At 40.3% G+C, this 13,206-nt stretch overlaps 6 protein-coding genes and 1 long non-coding RNA gene across 11 annotated transcripts; 6 read left to right on the top strand and 1 right to left on the bottom strand.

The window, feature by feature from the left end:
- Window positions 1-23: 23 nt before the first annotated feature.
- Window positions 24-1,466, top strand: LOC145709441 (uncharacterized). The gene is made up of 4 exons (XM_081787126.1): window positions 24-223; window positions 268-358; window positions 405-573; window positions 1,178-1,466. The coding sequence occupies exons 1-4, from the start codon at window positions 57-59 to the stop codon at window positions 1,426-1,428; spliced, it is 678 nt and encodes a 225-aa protein (XP_081643252.1). The 5' UTR covers window positions 24-56; the 3' UTR covers window positions 1,429-1,466.
- Window positions 1,467-1,596: 130 nt separating this feature from the next.
- LOC145709442 (cytosolic carboxypeptidase-like protein 5) lies at window positions 1,597-4,617 on the top strand. The gene is made up of 9 exons (XM_081787127.1): window positions 1,597-1,986; window positions 2,039-2,155; window positions 2,205-2,592; window positions 2,637-2,914; window positions 2,968-3,502; window positions 3,546-3,799; window positions 3,841-4,232; window positions 4,281-4,317; window positions 4,428-4,617. The coding sequence occupies exons 2-9, from the start codon at window positions 2,062-2,064 to the stop codon at window positions 4,484-4,486; spliced, it is 2,037 nt and encodes a 678-aa protein (XP_081643253.1). The 5' UTR covers window positions 1,597-1,986; window positions 2,039-2,061; the 3' UTR covers window positions 4,487-4,617.
- A 3-nt stretch (window positions 4,618-4,620) lies between these two features.
- On the top strand, window positions 4,621-5,442 carry LOC145709440 (surfeit locus protein 1-like). 2 transcript variants are annotated; one of them, XM_081787125.1, is made up of 2 exons: window positions 4,621-5,170; window positions 5,220-5,442. In XM_081787125.1, the coding sequence occupies exons 1-2, from the start codon at window positions 4,648-4,650 to the stop codon at window positions 5,420-5,422; spliced, it is 726 nt and encodes a 241-aa protein (XP_081643251.1). In that variant the 5' UTR covers window positions 4,621-4,647; the 3' UTR covers window positions 5,423-5,442. The 2 variants fall into 2 exon arrangements, with proteins under 2 accessions (XP_081643251.1, XP_081643250.1); XM_081787124.1 differs by having other exon boundaries at window positions 5,211-5,442.
- Window positions 5,443-5,451: 9 nt separating this feature from the next.
- On the top strand, window positions 5,452-7,524 carry LOC145709439 (uncharacterized). Of its 4 annotated transcripts, XM_081787119.1 has the most exons (5): window positions 5,479-5,615; window positions 5,667-5,833; window positions 6,325-6,459; window positions 6,526-7,267; window positions 7,310-7,524. In XM_081787119.1, the coding sequence occupies exons 3-5, from the start codon at window positions 6,326-6,328 to the stop codon at window positions 7,388-7,390; spliced, it is 957 nt and encodes a 318-aa protein (XP_081643245.1). In that variant the 5' UTR covers window positions 5,479-5,615; window positions 5,667-5,833; window position 6,325; the 3' UTR covers window positions 7,391-7,524. The 4 variants fall into 4 exon arrangements, with proteins under 4 accessions (XP_081643247.1, XP_081643246.1, XP_081643245.1 ...); XM_081787121.1 differs by lacking the exon at window positions 7,310-7,524 and having other exon boundaries at window positions 5,452-5,615; window positions 5,660-5,833; window positions 6,526-6,667; XM_081787120.1 differs by lacking the exons at window positions 6,325-6,459; window positions 6,526-7,267; window positions 7,310-7,524 and adding exons at window positions 5,899-5,979; window positions 6,093-6,287 and having other exon boundaries at window positions 5,452-5,615; window positions 5,660-5,833.
- A 523-nt stretch (window positions 7,525-8,047) lies between these two features.
- LOC145709436 (uncharacterized) lies at window positions 8,048-8,409 on the top strand. The gene is made up of 2 exons (XR_014134887.1): window positions 8,048-8,147; window positions 8,220-8,409. It is a non-coding gene; the product is annotated as an uncharacterized LOC145709436 (long non-coding RNA).
- A 25-nt stretch (window positions 8,410-8,434) lies between these two features.
- LOC145709435 (gap junction alpha-6 protein-like) lies at window positions 8,435-10,123 on the bottom strand. Its single transcript, XM_081787117.1, has 6 exons — window positions 9,926-10,123; window positions 9,699-9,884; window positions 9,504-9,655; window positions 9,144-9,361; window positions 8,681-8,959; window positions 8,435-8,637 (listed from the first exon to the last, which is right to left on the bottom strand). Exons 1-6 carry the CDS (start codon window positions 10,021-10,023, stop codon window positions 8,545-8,547), a joined length of 1,026 nt encoding a protein of 341 aa, XP_081643243.1. The 5' UTR covers window positions 10,024-10,123; the 3' UTR covers window positions 8,435-8,544.
- A 777-nt stretch (window positions 10,124-10,900) lies between these two features.
- Window positions 10,901-11,449, top strand: LOC145709757 (uncharacterized). Its single transcript, XM_081787459.1, has 2 exons — window positions 10,901-11,145; window positions 11,189-11,449. The coding sequence occupies exons 1-2, from the start codon at window positions 10,946-10,948 to the stop codon at window positions 11,340-11,342; spliced, it is 354 nt and encodes a 117-aa protein (XP_081643585.1). The 5' UTR covers window positions 10,901-10,945; the 3' UTR covers window positions 11,343-11,449.
- The last annotated feature ends 1,757 nt before the right edge of the window (window positions 11,450-13,206 follow it).

The raw sequence follows: 13,206 nt of genomic DNA, 5'->3' as shown, positions 1-13,206 counted from the left end.
TTAAATAAATGCGTTCCATTTCATCTTGAAAATTTAAACTTAGCGTTCAGGCTGAAATGACGAAATCGATGTTGAGCGCATGCAGACAGCTCACAGCTTTAACGAATAATATGCGCAAGTTGACAGTAACGCCGCCTGTAGAGAAGCATCTAATTTGGAAGAAATTGAAGTACTCCAAGCATGGTATCTATCTTCCAGATACTCTTCTCGCTCGACACAGAAAGTAATATCTGGATCACTTCGTAATCTTCAGCGAATATTTCCTAGAACCGGCTTCGACGAAAAAGAGCTGCATTATAGAGTAAAGTTTATTGAAGAAAAGAACCAGATAAAAACGGGCGAACGACGAATGATGAGGGTACGCTTCGAGCATCAGAATTGATTAACGTACGATGAATTTTAAGAGGCGTGAATGGAAAAAGCGACAGCTAATGAATGATCAAGAGTTTCGAACGGGAATAGTAACGAAAGTCTACACAATTAAACCGAAGAAACCGAACTCGGGCAACAGAAAGATCTGCAAAGTTCGCCTGCTAGGTGGCGAGCCCAATGAAAAGACTCAGCATCGATTAGGTATTTCAACTTTTCCTGCTAGAACAAAACAAAAACAACAAATGACGGTTTGATAATATTGGCCGTTTATTCGAGGCGATCTTGAAGCATCTCGTTTCGAAAGCGGAGCTCCTCATTTTTTCTTTGAAGAAGCTCGATCTTCTCTTCGTATGCTTCTTCAGCCAAGATCTTTTTGTTTAGGCCTTCTTGAAGTGCTGAGATTTTGCTCCTCATCTGGTCCAACTGCCATCTAAGAGAATCGACCTCAGCCTGTAGATTCCTGTTATTATTCCCTTAAATTATCGTTGCTTAAATTATTAGCTACAGTTCAGTCTTACCTCCAGGCTGTGTCTCCTCATTTTCCACGGCAGGGTTATTAGGCGGGAAAAGAAATTTTCGCAAACTCTTCAGCATTGCAGATTAGTATTTTCTACTCTGGTGTAACTTTGTCGTTAGGGATCGTTTTTATACCTAAATTATCTGATCGCGCAAAAACTGTCAAAATTTGCAAAGCGCGCCGATTATTATCAAAGTATAATCTTTTTCAGACGCTCAGGATCATTTCCAAGATCATATGACATGTTCTACTGTCGATTAAAACACGATGTACTTATTTTATTTCTAGCATATATTCCGATGGAAAACCACAACGTGACCGAGCATTCCCGCGTGTTGCTATACTTCCATCCGAAGCGTGATTTGATTGGAATCAAGCTCCGAGTTGTCCGTGGTGTTTACGATGTGAACAAGAAGCCCGGCGAAGGACCTAAGAAAAATGCACCTAACCACCCTGCGCGACGTTCGGAATTCTGTGAAAAAATTTTAGCTGAATGGTCGCCCGAGCCTGTTCCTGATATTTACAGGCATAACTTCTAATAAACAACTTCTTCACAAACCAGCTATTAATTCTTACGTATTCCTTCGAAAAGGAAGGATTTTAATTATGAACGCACCGATTATCCTGCGCATGTGCATTTCTCCCGTGCCCTTTTCGCGTAATAATGGTTGACCGAGTAACAGCTAGAGCATTTAACAGGCCAAGAGTGGAAAACCCGCTAGAGAATGAAGCGAAGACACCTCGAGTATTTTCAGATAAGAAGGTCGAATATTTACATAGTGGATTTTAATTAATAAATTTCTTATTTTGTATCGATCTCTCAGCTCTATCGAGATCATCATCTCGATATTTTTCGCGCTCAACGAATTCGACAATAACCTCGTCAGTTCAAAGCAGGAGTGACTCTCCTTGTCCTCGACCACAATCTGGTTGGGTCCGAAATCGGCACGAATAGAGTTCTATTTCAAAGTTATTATTTTTCATTTATATTTACGGACCCATTCTCGCTCTTGTTACGTCGATTTATAAACCTCTCGCGAGCTTAATTTTTGACAATTTACGCGAATTCTACAATGCCCCCGGTACGCCACTATTAGGTGAATTTAAACATTCAGTTTTATAGTTTTTAATAAACTGCGCATTTTATAGATCTTTCAAGTGATCTCGGTTTTATGAGCTACCCAGGCAAAGGAAATTGGCTCATCGATGGTGTTGAGATTAGCTCATGTTTTGACTCCGGAAATCTGAAGTCAATTGAGCTCAATGGTAAATTAATTTGAAAACAATGAAGAGAATTTCTAATCAAAATGCTAAGATAATCCTCTGTCGGACGAGGATGCAGTGGATCGCCGCCAAGGCCGCCGACCAGAAGTCGATCTCGAATTTCGTTGCGTCGTGGCGCCAGATATGGCTGGCACAGAGTTCGAAAATGGTAATAAATCTTGGTTCCATTTTCGTGTTACTGGCGCCCATGGAAAAACTGTACGATTCAACATGATGAACTTGAATCGTCACCAAAAGCTTTACAACCAAGGAATGGCGCCTGTTTTCATGGTGCATCAACAAGGGACCGAAATGCCGAATATCATGCTAGAACCAGAGCGATGGAATAGGGTTTGCTCTGTCTTCTCCCACACGAGCGATGGCGTCTTTCTCATGTCATTTTGGCACACTTTTACTACAGCAGAAGATGTTTATTTCAGGTTGCTTTGTTCTGTGCCACATCAATAGTTAACTATTGCATTAGTTTTTCATACCCATGTTCGGTCGAAGATACCACAAAATGGATTGACAAATTAGAAAAGAAGCATCGCTTTCCGGAAGAGCACTCTTCCTCAGACATCTACTTTCACAGGGAAATCCTCTGCAGGTCGATCGACGGCCGTCCAGTAGAGCTTTTAACGATAAGCTCAGCAGAGGGTATTACTGATGAAGTGGAGCCAAACTTTGCGCATAACCTACCACCACCGTTCCCAGAAAGAGCAGATGAAGAGAATAACAACGATGCGGAAGAAAACAAAAGTGGTCTTTCAACAACAAGAAAAAATCGACCTGCAAAAAAATTTAAGGACAAAAAGCATTCATGATTTCCGCTCGTGTGCACCCAGGAGAAACGCCCGCCTCTCATGTTTTGCGAGGAATGGTCGATTTCATTTTGCGGACAGACGATAAGCGTTCAGCAACATTAAGAAGCCGTTACGTCTTCAAGATCATCCCTATTCTCAATCCTGATGGAGTGGTTCGTGGTCATTATAGAACTGACGCACGTGGCCAAAATCTCAACCGTTTTTATTTGAATCCTGACGTATCACTACAGCCGCAGTGTTTTGCCTATCGTCAACTTATCTATTATTTGCACCGGAATTACCGTCTTGACGGAAAAGATATCCCAAACGATATCGACTCAACGGCACAGGACTACGATTCTCTCGTTGAAGACAAAGAATCTGGAGTTGGATTTTTGATTGATCTTCATGCTCATGCCGCGAAGAGGGGCGCCTTCCTTTTCGGAAATCGTCTAAAATTAGCAGATTATCATGCCGAAACACTATGCTATGCTAGACTTACGGCGGCGAATTCCGCTCACATGGACTTTGATGCTTGTTGTTTTAGGTTTGCCACCTCCAATTTTCAATTTGTTTATTTAATTTTCTAGCCAGCGAAATATGAATATGAAGGATAAGCGAGATCAGCTGAGTAAAGAGGGATCCTGTCGCGTTGCATTTTACTACTTGACGGGATCGCCTCATATCTACACGCTTGAGTGCAACTACAACACTGGACGATACCAGAATGCGATTTCTTCCCGAGACGGCGCATTAACACCGCCAATTCCTCCCGCACCTCTGGTCAAGTATACACCAGATCACTATGCAGAAGTCGGCCGTGGTCTTCTCTGTGGGGTGTTAGGTAGTTCGTATGCTTTAATTCGTAACTATATCTTTTCTTAGATGTTTTCACTGTGAATCCTATTCCGCGCGTTGCCCCACAGCAAGTGAAATCTCTTCGAGGTCAAATCTCACGACAGGTGGAAATTCAACGATCGAATCCAAGTCAAAGAAGGAAAATCACCTCCAAAAATGTCTCGTCTGGACTAAGTCTCGACCGTCTATCGCAATATGAGAAGCCAAAACGGTTCGAACGAAGCCTACCTGTGGCTTCCGGAACCAAAGTTGTCCGCACTCCACCAGTAAAGGAAGTACCACCTGGGCGATTGTCGCGGCCTATAGCCTCAAGAACATGCAGCGACCGATTTGTTAATCCTTCATCATCGAGTAAGCATACGCGCAGTTTCAAAGCGAGAAGTATTGAAAAAAAGCCAAGCGTACTGCCCCGCATAAAGGTGCCAAATTTTTACTCGTAGAATAGATTGTAAAGTAGCTCGTTTTAGCCTCCAGTTCATACCTTCAATCTTCAGTTCCATAATGGTAATTTCCCTATAATAAGCTTATTATAGGACTCACCCATTCAATCATTTCCGAAGTCCTCCGGATCTGATTATTTGACAAAAAAAAACTTTTTTCTAACACTTAATTAGACGCCCGAGAAACTCTGCGAACTGGCCCAAGCTTCACAACAAGATTTGGGCACCGATGAAAACAACGAGAAAAGCCATAGTTGAACTTACATGCCACTTTTTTACTTCAAGCGAACTCTTTCCACTTCATCTTTGTCCGACTCTGACATTTTATTTTTATACTATAAAGATCATTTTTATTATTTTTAAACATTCATCGAGTCTTTTGATTTAGAAAAAGATGGGCTTAAAACTCTTGATAAAGTATTGGCCCGGAATTTTTGGCATTCCGTTGACAGCGAAACTCGGTCACTGGCAGTATAACAGGCGTGATTGGAAAGAGGGAATTATCAAGAGATCAGAAGAGAGGCCCTTGATGGAACCTCTTGACGGCATTCCTTCCGACTTTGCGGCAAAACGCGAAGAGTACGAGTTTCGACGAATACGACTATCGGGCAAATATGATAGCGAATCACCAGAGTGCATCATTCATCCTCGAACGTTTATTCCCGCCAAAGATGAGGATTTCTCCAAGATTAACGTTTCCATGCGAACTGGGGCTCATGTCATTTCTCCTTTTGTGACTGAAGACGGACGCAGAATCCTTGTCAACAGAGGATTCGTGTCGCTAGATCGTGTTGAAAGATCATTTCGCGACAAGGGACAGTCGAGCGACACACATTCCATCGGAGGAATTATCAGACTTGACGATGACGTGATTAAACTTCATGGTCAAAAACCACGCGACGACGGAACTTACAAAGGTTGATTACCCGTGTTTATTCGCAAGTGACTAAATTATAGACTATCTAGTACGCGATGTTACAAACATGTCAAAGGATCTCGATACGGAGGAGATTTTTATTGACCTGGATCGCGAATCAACTTTGCCCGGAGGACCGATTGGTGGTCAAACAAAATTATCATTCTCTAATAATCACTTAATTTACTGTATTCAATGGTGGTCCCTTACCGCATTTATCACCTTCTATACCATAAGAACTGCGTTGAAGTAAATTGTTTGATCAGTATGCAAGCTGTGATTTTCTACTTATTAACAAATTCAGGATGTCGAGAATCGTTTATGTTGGCGCAGCTGCCCAGCGGGTGAAGACGATTTCAAAGAGTCTCTCTGTCGTGCCACCCGCTCTCGGCGCTACCATCGCCATCAAATGGACCAAAATCATGGCCCTAGCTCCTCTCGTAAAGGTGCGCTTTAGCCTTCGTACTATGAAACCATATGATGAAATAAGTATTCAGTACTCACTTTAACCGCCGTTCAATTTATAATTCCCGTCATTTTTTACCACACAGCAAAACGATACATTTTTCAAATGAAAGTTTACAACCAGTTTGAAGAAGACGAGAAATACGAAGTTTTAACACTGTCACCATCTCTTTGGACAACAAGGAAGACTACCTTCACGGTACGTCTATATTTTTATTCCCTAGGGGAATTTCCATTCGTTCGTTCTATATATAATCTCAATAGACGAAAGAAGTTGCTTTTCCTGATAACCCAGAGGCACTTACGAGCTTCATCGTAAATGGGCGCCGTCTTTTGTGGGATCAGGCAGGGTTCTCGATTCAGCAATTTTTTTTTATTCTGATGACCGTATTTCGTTTAGATGAAAATATAAGGATTCTATCAACAAATATCTATTACCGAATCGCACCCATGATCAGCATAACGTGACCGAGGATGACTATGACTACCTTACTCGATTCGCATCTGGAATCGATTACGAAAACCTAGATTCCTCGATCGCAAAGCAAAAAGAGATTAATGATCTTTTGAATAAACGAAAGAGAGCTTCTCGCAGAAATAAGCGAGGCTAAATTTTATTATTTAAATCTGTATAATATTATCCTTTTTATAGAAAAGAAGACTAAAAACTAACAAATTTGCGATTTTCAGAATGGCGAGCAAGGGGGTAAAAGGACTGACGCTTGGTATTTTGACTTTTACCTTCTTATGTTCACAAATGACAGTCTGGCAACCTATGATGAATTCTGCGAGGCTAGCGGCTGCAACTGGCACAGGCGGTTACAAGTACGTTGTCTCTTTGTTACTTGCTTTCGATTGTAGATTTGGAATCAAAAAATAAAATATATATAGTTGTCAACTGGACAACGATGGTAATCTGGTTCAAAACGGAACTGTTTGTGAAGCTCCGGAATGCGAGTGTTCATTTGAAAATGAGGAGCCAATGCAGATGATCTTCACAGTTCTTTACATTGTTCCAATATCTATATCTACAGTGTTATCTGGCTATGCTGCCGACTCGCGATTTCGGCTCTTTTGGCTTGCTTCTGCCATGGCCGTATTATCGCTTTCTCAATTTCTGTTTCCAATGGCGAAATCATTCCCTGTTCTGGCTGCTATTCGCGTCCTAGGAGGTCTTTTTGAGGGATGCACACAGCCAATCTCGATGGTTATCATAAAGTACATATTTGTCAAAAACACTTCAAAGGCGATGGGTATCTTTAACTGGGCAATGTATTTGGCGTATGCAATCACAATTCTGCTAGCTCTTTTGACCAAGGACTCTTTCCGCTGGAGTTATTACATTATTGGTATTTGCTGCGCCACGAGTGCTGTCGCTCTGTTGATCATGTCCAAATTTATTGTCATAAATCAAGAAAAGGAAAATACTTCAATAATCAAGGAGGAGGAAAAGTCAAACTTAAACGAGGCTGAAACTAATGCCGAAGATAGTGATTGGAAAGAGAATCTCTCACAAATATTGCAAGTCTTACTAAAACCAGCAACAATTCTTATTTTTGTCGGCGCAATCTTTAGACACACGGCGGGCTTTACACTTGGAATCAATCAAGTGAAATATTTCGCAGATTACAAGGTATCTATTAGCTAGATAAAAATCTATTAACATGAGATTTAGAACTTTGAAAACTCGGAAAAATATCTTTTCTGGAACCCCATTCTTGCCGGTGTTGCGGGTTCTTTTTTGGTGGCTTGTTGACAGACTGGATTAACAAGAATAAGACATTCACTGGGCCAAAGGGGGCGCTCTTCATTTTATTCATCAGTCAGTTTCTCGGCGCTCCTCTCATGGCGATTGTTCTATCCATAGAGCCTCCTTATTGCTTCATCCTTCTCTATGTTGCCTATTTCTGTCTGGAAATGTGGTTCGGCGTCTTTCTTATTGCCTTTTCCTCTCTCTTTGAGTCGTCGATTCAAGGCCAGGTCAGTCTCAATAATGGTTCATTTAATGCTGACTAAATTTAAAGGCGATCGGGTACACATTGTTCACTTTGAGATTAGTCTGTGGCAACCTTCCATCGCTAATCGTCGTATTGAATACGTTTTTCTCATACCACTATTCTTTGCTCATCATGATTCCTGGTTTCCAGTTCATTTCAGCCATATTTTTCCTTGCCGCTTTCTTCGCTGTCAAGATCGAGTCAAACTGAATACTTCTGAAACTTCTGCTTCATCCGCTTCATTACTCGCAATTTCTTAACAATTTTACCTCTGATTCCACAAACAAATTCTTTTCTGTTGATTTTCTTCCTTGGTACTTCAAGCCATGTCATGACCTAAGATAACTGTAAAACAGTTTCTTTCTAATATTTAATAATTGCCTTATTCTATATTCATGTCGCATCCTTTTGCCTTAGAATGAACAGACGATCAACATCGAAAGAAACTTATTCTTCAACAGTGTCAGGAAAAGTATTCATAGACCCTGACAAACAGAAGCTTTACGAAAAACAAAGGTAAATGCCTCTTGCTCATTCATATACCTGTATGTTGTTGATCACAGTTTTATAAAACTTAAAAACTTTAAGAGAAGCCATTTATGCCCTCAACGCTATTGCCAGAGATAGAGAGCTCGCTGAGTTTCAAAAATTCATGAACTCTCAAGACGAACGTTCCAAAGAAAAACCTGTTGGCATGTAAAGTTTAGATGTTTCACGCCGCGTCCTATAATCCTGTTTGAAGATATATTGTCAACTTACTTTTTGAATAAAGATATATTTTTATAACTAACAAAAAAGGTGAATGAACTCGTGTAAAAAGTTTATTTCATCTTTAATAAATTCGCATTCAATAAATGTCTAAGTAGAAGTAAGGGTCATCCAGAGACTGGGAAGAAGTAGTGGGAGGGTGCTCTTAGCTTGTCTGAAGAGATGGTACTGGGCCTCCAATTGCTGCCTGGTATTGCAGAGCCATCTTGACGTTGCTCATTTGGCCGACTTTGTACTCCTGAAATACGCATTACAATAATCATATAGGGTGGTCGAGTTACTTTTGTAATATCATCATGTCTGTTGTTCCATGCATCAGCGATTTTCGAGAATCCACAGCTAAAGAGCTCAAGAATGCCAACAAAAACGGTGCAGCAACCGGTCATGAACATAATCCAAATGACAATGGTTTTTTGGTGAGGCCGCTCGACGTAGCAGGTGACTACATCGTTGCATGGTTCTCGGTCGCATTGGTATGTCTCGGGCATCACCATTTTCCAGGCGTAGATTTGGAAGTAGTAGGCGAGGAAAAGAGCTTCGATGAGAGTTCGGAAGAATACCTGAATACATAGTTAAGATTAGAATTCTAGCGGCATTGTTCAAAGATGGAAGTTAATCGAGACCCAGCTCGGCTTATTGAGATCTTTGTTCGAGTGGCTTGTATTTGCAGAGTAGTTCTGTGGCTGTCACGCGCGCGTAATTCACCCGACGCCAATGTCTGTTTAGTCACTAATCAAAGCGTACCATTGAAACATAGCCGAGGAAGAGCTTTGGTGGAGTCGAGTTATCGCTGCCGGATGATTTTGTTGCGCAGTCATCGGTGTCTTCTTCCTTCTTTTCAGCCTTCGTCAAGTTTTCGACCGCTTGCTTCTGGAGCTCGTTGAGTCTATTTTCTTCTTCAGTGAAGAGTCGTTCTAACTCAGCACCAGTCATTCGTTTTCCTTGCGGAGTTTCGTAAAGCTATTATTAGAGTCAAAAGATCTTCGAACCGCTACTTTGAGCTTAATTTAATTTAATCGTGCTTATGGAAAGCAGCACATTTCTATTGAAAACATTGTCCTAACGAACACCACGCTTTATCACTAATCAATTTGTCTCTTTCCTGATCAGCAACATCGCGCTTCTTCTGCAGAGTTTCTCGATCGTCTTCAAGCTGTTTGATCTTTTCCGTGAATTGCTTCTCGATCTCTTCTTTTTCTTTGTTGATGTGCGCCCGTTTCAGCTGTCGCGCAATCGCAATCTTTTCTTGTTTATGGCTGAATGTCAGAGCTACTGAAAAGGTTATACTTGACAACTTACCTTGTATAAACCATGAAGATCATGATTGGGAGGGAGATGAAAAGCATTTGGATGCTCCAGTAGGACTGTGGTTTCAGTGGATAAAAATGGTTGATGCACATTCGTTCGCAACCGGGCGTTTTAGTATCGCATTCCAAATCAGTATCACCAAAAGCATCGTCAACGATTGAACAGAGCAGCAGGAGTCTAATAAGTCAATTCAATCTGACCTCCTTAATGAAACTCACCTCAGAGCTAAAAAGGTTGAGATCCAGTACTTCCCGACGAGTGTCGAGTGTTTTCCTGTTTGCTCGAGATAACTCTCGACCACGTGCCAGCCAGCCATAGTTTACCGCAGTCTTCTAGCGTTCTGTTGTCAATTACGTTAAAACTCAATCTCTGAAAATTCAACGAGTTAAAAATACTACTAGTGGTGGAGGTGATGCTCTTTTGAGCTTGAGCTTGGCAAGGACGACGCGAGACTCTTATTCATTTTTATTTGAAATGGCAAAAGAGCGCAAATATTGGCCCTGTCGCATATTTTGTCGCTCTTGGAATAGATTTACTGCTGTAAAATATTATTAGCAAGACTGCGCATTCCGTTTCACCAGATTTAAACTAGGTTTTGTATTCAAAATCTAACAAATAAAATTAATTGTTTAAGATGTAAATATGCTTTAAAAGTATCAATCGGAAAATTGGGAATGGTTTTTGATTTGTTTGAACAACTACACTTTGTCAAATATTAAATCTAGTATTACGTGCCTCTTTTTCGTGCTTTATTCAAAACTCAATTATATTTGTTCCTAGTGGCCTTTAGCTCCTTAATTGTCGCCTGATGATAAGTAGGAACTTCCCTATTTAAAATTATTCTTGAACAGCTGATTTCCTGGATTTCGGCCTGTCAACAAAGATGCATAAATAAGTACAAAACAAGCATATATTGAGCGCTGAAACTAACAAAGCTGACTTTGCGTTTTGCAGAAACATAAAAGATAGACGATTCACTCGATTGCAGTCATCTGACAAAATCCTCATTTGACATTCACTTGCACGAAAAAAAGTTCTTATTTAGAAAAAATTTCATTAATCTAATTTATAATCACTAAGGTGCCTTCATTGTCTTAACCTTTCGCATATATTTTCAGGGTGGTGTGATATCCCTCCCTCATCCCTCCGCCTTCATTTTGTTTACTTTTCTTTCAGTGTATAAAATCCCTCTCTCTTTCTTTTTGTCCAGCCAACGCAGAAAATTTTTGAGGTTTTAAATGGATAGCAACGAAGTCATCACAGAGGACATAAATGATGACTTGTCTTATGGAAGCTACAAGAAGTTTTTCGTCGCCCTTGTGATCGTTTCTTTCTTAGCCGCACTCTTCCACTTTCGGGAGAAAATACTCGGAAAAATCTATTTCTGGCGACAGGATAGACCGGACGATCTGGACGCGTTAGTGGAGACAAACACCAGGTGACACAGAAAAGTATGCATGGTTGTTTTAAATTTCCTTTAGTGTGCATTTCCATCGAAACTGCTCGCAATCGGGCGCTTACGGTCAGCTTCCCACCACAAAGACTGACGACGATCTTTCCGACTTGGACGAAGAAGATGAGATCATAATTTCGCAGTGCATGGCGAAGGAAATTCCGAATTCGAACAACCCCTGAAGAGATTCACTGTAGATTCATTTTTATCTTCTGAAAGAGAAACTCCACGTGTATGAAGAAATATTTTTTGGACCTTCGAGCAATGAAAAAGATAATAAATGGACAGAAATAATCAAATATGACACGATCGGGGATCAAATTAGTGATACTAAGTACCTTGTCCAGTCCAAAATGATGAGGAGCAATCTCCAATTGTTGTTGGCACCAACTTGGTGCATTAGCATGTTTCCATAATATCCCCGAAATGCCGCCAACAGAATATTTTATTTGACGTTTTAATATGTTTTAGCCCGTAGAGCGAACCGTTTTTTCCGCAGCAGTTTGTTTTCGGAAACTAAAAATTTTTGAAACTGTTTTGACAAACGTTGGCCGCACGAACGTCCGAGGATAGAAAATAATCAAGAACTTCTTTCGGAACCAATGATTCAAGGTCTAAAAACTTCTCGACAACTACGATGCTAGCATCGGACATAGACCCACAAATTCAAACGTCGCCATTTGGTTGTGAAATTTAATATCAGAAATTTTCGATGTTTTGTATGCGCAGGTACAGAAACTTTAGTTTCATTTCAGACGCATATTTTGATCAGCTACATCGCCAAATCTTAAATTAAATAAAGCCAAGCGAAAACGTGAAAAATTCTTGCCCTGTTTGATTTTAACGTAAACTCGTCTAAGTGAGCTCTCCCTAATGGAATCAGATCACAGCTCATTTTGAGCACTCTACAATATTATTTGAAAATCATTCCAATGTTTTGGTATCAGAGCCGAGATGATATTATTTGCCGGCGATGTTTCTCAAAGAAATTTTTTTTTTCCAATTTAATTACGGGGAGGCTCGCAGAAAATGAAATTTTTACGTTCATATATCTTTTTTCAGATTTCTGAATTTATTTTCGGTTTACGTACAAAAATAGAAGAAGGGGAAGAGACAGATGGGGAAACTTTCTTCTGAAAGGAGATGAAACGAGGACTCTTCTTCTCGGTGAGCATCATCGTTTTGAATCGCGGAAAGATTCGGGAGAAAGTCGGCATCGTCGAAATTCGTTTTAATGCTATATTCCTCCTCTAGAAGCTTGAAGGATGACACATCTTCCGAGAAATCGTCAAATGAGGATATATTTTTGACGTTCGCTTCAAGATCTCGTGTGACCGATGTTTTGTTGTATTTCCTCTTCATTTGGTAGAAAATCTCTCGAGATTTTGATATTCTCTTGATGTGAAGGTCAAGGCCGGTCTTCATTTCATCTATTTTTTGCTTAGAAGGAAGCGATCTTTTGAAGAAATATCTCTTTTCCCGATACCATCGATCGACCTCCTTCTCTGAAAGTTCGAGCAGTTGACACATGCTTGCCTTTTCTTTCTTTGTTGGGCGTTGATTTATTTCAAACCAAGTATTTAGAGAGGACTCTTGTTCTGGCGTCAATTTTGGAATCATGTTTATGAATTCTGACGATGGTGAATCTGATATATATCCGGTCTTGGAGCAATAGAGCGCCAGCATACCGGAAATCTCAGCGTGAGACGGGAGATCTCAGCGGGATGCAGGTGAAGATTTTACCTTGATAAGAAGTATTTGAGACATAGTAGGATAGCATTTTTTTCTTATCGATCCAAATAGATAGCAAATTGTTGTTTTCGATATCTCAGATATCGTATATATATCGTAAGATATCATATCTGTATAAAATATAGTACTAGTAAGGTGCCACCAAAAACTGTCCGAAAAGATGTCGATCACAAAAAAAACGTGACATTTAATTTAGTTTAATTGCCTGTTTGTTGTCTGCACAAAGCTGATTATTACGCACAGAAACACTCAATGATTTATTGAATTATTTTAATGACATTATCATGCGTCCCT

Source organism: Oikopleura dioica, chromosome XSR (genome assembly GCF_907165135.1).
Source record: "Oikopleura dioica chromosome XSR, OKI2018_I68_1.0, whole genome shotgun sequence".
NCBI classification, from domain to species: domain Eukaryota; kingdom Metazoa; phylum Chordata; class Appendicularia; order Copelata; family Oikopleuridae; genus Oikopleura; species Oikopleura dioica.
This window is presented reverse-complemented; position numbering and strand designations above follow the sequence as displayed.

Bases quoted from the DNA above. Each gene is read 5' to 3' on its own strand.
- LOC145709441 (XM_081787126.1), top strand. From the start codon at position 57: ATGACGAAATCGATGTTGAGCGCATGCAGACAGCTCACAGCTTTAACG. The intron at 359-404 runs GTACGCTTCGAG...ATGAATTTTAAG, and splicing joins GCGAACGACGAATGATGAGG to AGGCGTGAATGGAAAAAGCG. The intron at 574-1,177 runs GTATTTCAACTT...TTTTATTTCTAG, and splicing joins AAAGACTCAGCATCGATTAG to CATATATTCCGATGGAAAAC.
- LOC145709442 (XM_081787127.1), top strand. From the start codon at position 2,062: ATGAGCTACCCAGGCAAAGGAAATTGGCTCATCGATGGTGTTGAGATT. The intron at 2,593-2,636 runs GTTGCTTTGTTC...CTATTGCATTAG, and splicing joins GCAGAAGATGTTTATTTCAG to TTTTTCATACCCATGTTCGG. The intron at 4,233-4,280 runs GTGCCAAATTTT...AGCTCGTTTTAG, and splicing joins GCGTACTGCCCCGCATAAAG to CCTCCAGTTCATACCTTCAA.
- LOC145709440 (XM_081787124.1), top strand. From the start codon at position 4,648: ATGGGCTTAAAACTCTTGATAAAGTATTGGCCCGGAATTTTTGGCATT. The intron at 5,171-5,210 runs GTTGATTACCCG...ACTAAATTATAG, and splicing joins CGACGACGGAACTTACAAAG to ACTATCTAGTACGCGATGTT.
- LOC145709439 (XM_081787119.1), top strand. From the start codon at position 6,326: ATGGCGAGCAAGGGGGTAAAAGGACTGACGCTTGGTATTTTGACTTTT. The intron at 6,460-6,525 runs GTACGTTGTCTC...AAATATATATAG, and splicing joins ACTGGCACAGGCGGTTACAA to TTGTCAACTGGACAACGATG. The intron at 7,268-7,309 runs GTATCTATTAGC...CATGAGATTTAG, and splicing joins AATATTTCGCAGATTACAAG to AACTTTGAAAACTCGGAAAA.
- LOC145709435 (XM_081787117.1), bottom strand. From the start codon at position 10,023: ATGGCTGGCTGGCACGTGGTCGAGAGTTATCTCGAGCAAACAGGAAAA. The intron at 9,656-9,698 runs GTAAGTTGTCAA...TCTGACATTCAG, and splicing joins ATCTTCATGGTTTATACAAG to CCATAAACAAGAAAAGATTG. The intron at 8,638-8,680 runs GTAACTCGACCA...TGCGTATTTCAG, and splicing joins GACATGATGATATTACAAAA to GAGTACAAAGTCGGCCAAAT.
- LOC145709757 (XM_081787459.1), top strand. From the start codon at position 10,946: ATGGATAGCAACGAAGTCATCACAGAGGACATAAATGATGACTTGTCT. The intron at 11,146-11,188 runs GTGACACAGAAA...AATTTCCTTTAG, and splicing joins TTAGTGGAGACAAACACCAG to TGTGCATTTCCATCGAAACT.